Genomic DNA, 5,765 nt, shown 5'->3' with positions numbered 1-5,765 from the left:
GCGCCGCCCTTGCCGGGTTCGCCTCCCGGGCCCCCGGGCCCCGCCGCCCCCGGGGCTCCTGCCGGGCTGGGCCCGCCGCCGCCGCCGCCGTTCGCCCCGCAGCTGGGAGTGGGGTTGGGGTTGGGGCCGGGCCCCCCAGTGCTGTCCGGGTCGGTACTCTTGGCCTCTTTGCTCTCGTCGTCCCGGGACGAGTCGGACTTCTTTCCCGAAGAGCCGTTCTTGGCCGCGGCCGCGGCGGCCGCTGCTGCGCGCTCCTGCTTGCGGAACTTGGCGCGGCGGTTCTGGAACCACACCTGGCGCGAGAGGAGAGGAGAGGCGGTGAAGCAGGGAAAGAAAGAAGGAAAGGGGAAAGCAAAAGGCGGATTAGGACAGCCCACGGTCCGTTTCAGCTTGTTTTAAACTCCAAGTGCCGCGGGTTCCCGCGCGCACCCAGCCACCACGTCTGCCCCCTCCCTCGTTGCCTTTGCGTCTTCGGAGAAACTTTCTTAAGGTCACCTGCCAGGGAAATGGTTGCTTGCAGGAGAAGTTAAAAGGCCCCAGGTCCCAGAAAAGCCCTAAAACGGAAGCCTTTATTTTGGTGGGTCTTTGCTCAGTCTATCTCTTGAACCACCCCACACTCGCTATAGACCCTAGGCCGCAGGTCTAAGGTTAAACTCTAATTGGTAGGAGAAGGGGGTCTCTTGGTTTGATGGTCGCCGCCCATCCTGGCCTTTGGGCCTCATAACAGCGTACAATGGGGCTCACCTGGAGAGGCGCCTTGGCCAGCTCATGAGTGCACCTGTTTCCCTAAAAGGTTAGAGTTAACCGCGGTTCATGACCTTCCTGGAGTCACAGCCCCTTTGCAAATGTGATCCAAGTCATAGTTACCGGGAAAATGCAGCTATACTCCACGGTTCCAAGTTAAAAGAACTTGAGTTAGGAGGCAGAAAAACAAAAACAAAACCCCACGTCTATTACGGGGGCAAAGTCTGCACTCCTCCCACAAGGCACTTCCTGTCCTGCAAAAGCCTAGCTCATTCACGTCCCAAGACCCCGAAAGTCTCTTCAGGGCTCCATGGGGTGGAAAAGGCTTTGCAGCTGTGCACATATAAACAAGAGAGCACACCCTAACCCTTCCTCGCGCGCACAGCCCCTCCGAACTTGGCCTCTCTGTTCAGCCCTGAGTCCCGGGCCCTTGTCTTTGAGAGGCCCGGGTATTCCGAACCTTCAGGTGCACCGCCCGGTCCCCGCTACCGTACCCTGCCGGGCCCGGTGCGGCGAAGCAGGGTCGGTTTGTGGGCGCGCGTACCTGGACTCGCGCTTCGGTGAGGTCTATCTTCAGGGCCAGCTCCTCCCGGGTGTAGATGTCAGGGTAGTGCGTTTCTGCGAAGACCCTCTCCAGCTCTTTGAGCTGCGCACTAGTGAAAGTGGTGCGGATGCGCCGCTGCTTGCGCTTCTCGTTGAGGCCGCCGTGGTCGGTGAAGAGTTTGTAAGGAACTGGGGGACGACAGAGGGGACAGAGTGTGAGCAGAACTGCCTGGAGCGCGCGCGCCGCGGAGCCGGAATGTGGGGACTCCAAGGTCAGGTAGCACTGGAGCGGCCACGGACGCTGTCACGGGAGACTGGCTGAGAGGAGCTGCCGAGAAAAACCGAGCGAATTAGTTATATACCGAAACTGACGAACTTCGGGCTTTGGCGGGGTCCCTCTTGGCACGAGCGCCTTTGGGTGGGTTGAAAAAGCGCACTGGGGACGGCTGAGGGCCGGGACACGGGATAATGCTTTGAGGAGGAAAAACGAGAGAGGAAAAAAGTCCAAAAACATCAGTCGGAATATCAGGGAAACAGGGAAGAAGTTACCAACACTCCCACCGTTGGAATTTTTCAATTCTTAGAAGTTGACCCTGCCCAAAAGTTGGGGGAAAGTGCTGCAAAAAAAAATAATAAATTAAAGAAATAATCATAAAAATGACCAGCCAAAGAGGTGTGAGCTGCTGTCGGTTCTTAAAAAAAGAGAGAGACACTGCCAGTAATGAGCTTTACTCTTTGTTATTTAATTATTTTCTAAGCTTTACGTCTCATCGCAAAGTAAATAAATTATGCCTATCATTTTGGCAGCTTAAGATAATTTTGTTGGCGGTTCGGGTGTGACTAGGATAGTGTAACCCTGTAAGTGAATTACCCCTCCCTGCAATCGCTTCTAACGTGATAAATTCTTTCATTTGTGTAAGCAAATTTCGTTTGGTAAATACTAAACACATTTCCATTTTCAAATGCAATCAAGGCTTCCTATATACGAGCGGAAAGGCGGCTTCCTCCGCTGAGAAAGCTGGCGGTCCTTACCTGCGGCGTACGGACTGCTCTGGTGGTCCCTGAGGGTGCCGAGGCTGCAGGATCCCGGCGTGAGGGACGGGCAGCCAGACGTGGCCCCAAAAGTGGTCCTTATCGGGTTATACTGGAAGCCACTGGCCTGGCTGCAGGAACTGAAGTCAGCATAGGCTGAAGCCAGGCTCGAGGTGTCCATCCCAGCCATACAGGACTCGTAGGCAGAGGAATTGAGGTAAGAATATTCCATTTTATACATTGAAAAGGCTCTGGATGGCTCAGCCAAGTGGAAAAATGAAATAAAAGATGGGTATGGAGAAGGTGGCTGGAGTGGGGAGATGTGCACAGCTCAACGCCTGCCTCCAAACTGGCCTCCTTACTACCAGCAGAGCCTAGTTTTATGAAAAAGCCTCCTATGAGATGCCTTGTCTGAGGTCTCTAGAGCATATAGTCCTCATAATAAACTTGGCTCTTTCCACTTGGACAATAGCAAAGCGGTTGGTCTTATTGCTGGCGCTTTTTACATGACAATAACTCATCCGTCTATTGGGCTGGCACTGGGGAACTGAGCTGTCCAACCTCCCTATCATTGATTCCTGCATCTCTAATTAGAATTTAATACCACACCATTACGCACTGAGCCCCTGATCCTCCCTTCTAACCAGCTCCCTGCCCTTTAATTCAATCACACTACTTGGAAATAATGAAAGTTGGGTGACGATTCTCCCTGATCCAATTTCCCCGAGCTTTTAAGCCTTTTTAACTGATCATATACCTTAGGCATAAATTGAGATAGTGTGTGTGTTTTCCCCCTTCTTCGTCCTTTTTTTTCCCCCTCGGTTAGGCAGAAGAAACCTTGATGTCATAGAAAACCTGTTTTGTAAGAGCGTTACACGCTCAATTTAACAACAAGCCTACCCCCCGAAGTGCATGAAATGTTATAAAGGACTGGGACATTGGCAAGACTCAGGCGCCCTGTAACATAGAGTAAGTGGGCCAAGGGGGTTTATGTGAAGGATAAGCAGATTTCTTTAAAATACACCTGGTGGAGGGGGTTAAAAAAAAAAAGAGGATCTTATAAATTGCATTTCTTGTCACAGCTTAACATGCTTTTCTAGAGACTCGCTTACACAGCTGTTTAAAAAAATAAAGCAACATCTGAGTAAAGCTCTTGAATGTGAAACATCTGGATTGTCAACCGATGGCTTCTTTGCGGTCCGGTCTGTGTCTTTCTGCATTAGCTCAAGGTTTGCATTTTGTTGGTTTGGAGGTTCTGTGCGGTTGTTGATTTTAATTACACCATGACTGGCAAGCGGGCATGAAGTGTCCCCAAGTATGTCTCCTCTTCCATCCCTCTTGGGCACTCTCCTCTTTTATCACCTACACTTTTTCAGGTGCCCCCAACCTACCACAGACCTGGGGCTTCACAAAGAGGATTGCCGTCTGCTTGCCCTTTAGGTTCGTTGACTGCAGTGAGCGAAATCTTTGCTCTTAAAATGCCCAGGCTCCAGGTCGGGTTCTTTCCTTCTCCAACTCCTCAGGCTCTTGGGTGCTGGCAGCAAGGTACAGACAAAGAAGCGAACAGTGATTTGTGGACCTTCGTGGCCCCATGATTTAAGCGGAGGGTAATTTTCATTTGGTTCGTTAGGCTTTAGCAGAATAAGGAAAACTATTTCATTAAATCCTTCCTCTCGGTGGACAAGAGGAGGAATGCTTAGTTGAATCGCCGGGTGGTGTAAACAAACCCTGGATATTTTATATGAATTAAATGTGTAGATAATTAGTTTTATTGCATTCATTACCCCCTTTATGTGCTCTGTAACAAGTCAGTAATTAAAGTAACAAACTCATAAAGTCTTTATAGGGGCATTTAGGCGTTCAGTGTTTGCCAAACTAAGTGGTTTAATTCGATGCTAGTGCTGGGGAGTGGATGGGCGCCCGCTCTCCACTGCCACCGTGTTTTATTGCGCACTAAACTGCAGCGGACGCTGTAATGGATTAAACAGGGACAGCGGCCCCCCAGCCTTGTGCTTCTCTGCTGGGTGAGTTTCAGGCTGATTTCAGGTGATGGCGCATCCTCTGGACGTTCGGGAGACCAAACGTCGGGAGTGCAGGCAGCAGGACCCGCGGAGCTGCCTGGTGATAGTTTTATGGGGCGGTCTGATGGTTTTATTGCAGTTGTATGTTGTACAATGTGTATTTGATAAAGAAGGGCCCTTGGTGACCAGTGTGCACTTTTTTGTGCACGGGGGTGAAATGAAAATAAATGTGTACAAGGTTGTACTGCGGCGAGAAACAAATTGCAACGCTCTAAATGGTTTTTCTTTATGGTCACCAGACAAGAGGAGAAAAGAGATGCAAACATCTGTCTTCAGTCCCCTAAACCTAAAGGCCAGCAAAGACGGATGGGAATCCAAGTGTTATTACAGTGGGGATTTGTCTTTATTTATCCCGTTCTCATGAATATGAATCTGTATTTAGACTGGGAGGTGTCTGTGCCCGGTCGGAGGCTACACATGGAATTTCCCCATTCTTACTTACACCACCACCCCCCCCTCCTTTAAGGGAGGTGGAGTGTAGGTTGTCAAGCATAGGGCTGCATTGTCCAGGTTTCTCGAATGCTTCGAACTTTTGGGGAGGGGTGCCTCGTGGTTGTCCTAAGGCCACCCCGCTGTCCCAGGCCCGCATTCAGGGGGTGTGGATGCAGGGAGCGCTGGCCTGGGTGGCACCGGCTGGCCCGATACTCCCGCTCACGTGGAGTTTCAGCGCGTTTCTCTGCAGAAAAGTGACACAGTGTGTCTGAGAGGGGACGCGTTTTGGCTTCAAGGCCCTCGGCTTGGTAATTACCAGGCTTACACCTCTCTTGGCGCCGGTACCTTGGTGCATCGGGGTTGTGTCTCCGCCGGGTAGACAGCGCGCGCTCTCTGCCCAGGAAGCTCCATCCGCGCGCTGTGTCGTGGCTCTGCGCCCGGAGCCCCGGGCCTACGACTGTCCAGAGTGCAGGGCAATTACACCTTGCGTCCTAATTTGCGGACAGTCCCCGGAGGCCCCTATAGCCCTTGGGGCGGAGACGGGCCGCGGACCCGGAGTGTGAGGGGAGCTCGGAGGAGCAGGGTTTGTCAACAGCTACTGAGGGTGGTGGCTCTCGAGTGACGCTGTAGAACTTTGGGATTCAGTCGGTGCAGGAGGGCAGTCCCTGTGCGCAGGAGCGGAGGAGCGGAGGAGCGGTGGGCGTGGGGGGTGCTGTGTGCCGAGCGGGAGCTGGAGGCTTCCGAGGGTGACAACGGGAGAAGCAAGGGGTGAGCGGCGAGGACTTGCCCAAGGCTCCCGAGCGAGGGAAATGCGAGGCTGCTGGGCGGTGCCGGGGCGGGGTAGGGTGTGGGGGGGCAGGCCCAGGCGCGCTCCCCGCGGCCCCGCGGCCCCAGGGGCTGGCTTTCTCCCCGCCCTGCGCTCGGCTGCCCCCG

At 53.1% G+C, this 5,765-nt stretch overlaps 1 protein-coding gene across 1 annotated transcript in view; it reads right to left on the bottom strand.

Moving 5' to 3' along the window:
- The window catches only part of PHOX2B (paired like homeobox 2B), a 2,837-nt gene extending 272 nt beyond the window's left edge, over positions 1–2,565 (bottom strand). Inside the window, 3 exon segments of the mRNA XM_034672287.1 lie at positions 1–293; positions 1,289–1,476; positions 2,320–2,565. The exon segment at positions 1–293 is cut by the window's left edge and continues 1 nt beyond it. Of these exon segments, the coding sequence (XP_034528178.1) occupies positions 1–293; positions 1,289–1,476; positions 2,320–2,560 (722 nt within the window). The 5' untranslated portion in view covers positions 2,561–2,565.
- Between the last annotated feature and the right edge of the window lie 3,200 nt (positions 2,566–5,765).

Source organism: Ailuropoda melanoleuca, chromosome 11, assembly GCF_002007445.2.
Source record: "Ailuropoda melanoleuca isolate Jingjing chromosome 11, ASM200744v2, whole genome shotgun sequence".
In the NCBI taxonomy this organism is placed as follows: Eukaryota; Metazoa; Chordata; class Mammalia; order Carnivora; family Ursidae; genus Ailuropoda; species Ailuropoda melanoleuca.
Note: the sequence above shows the minus strand (reverse complement) of the source record. Positions and strands in the feature narration are given on the sequence as shown.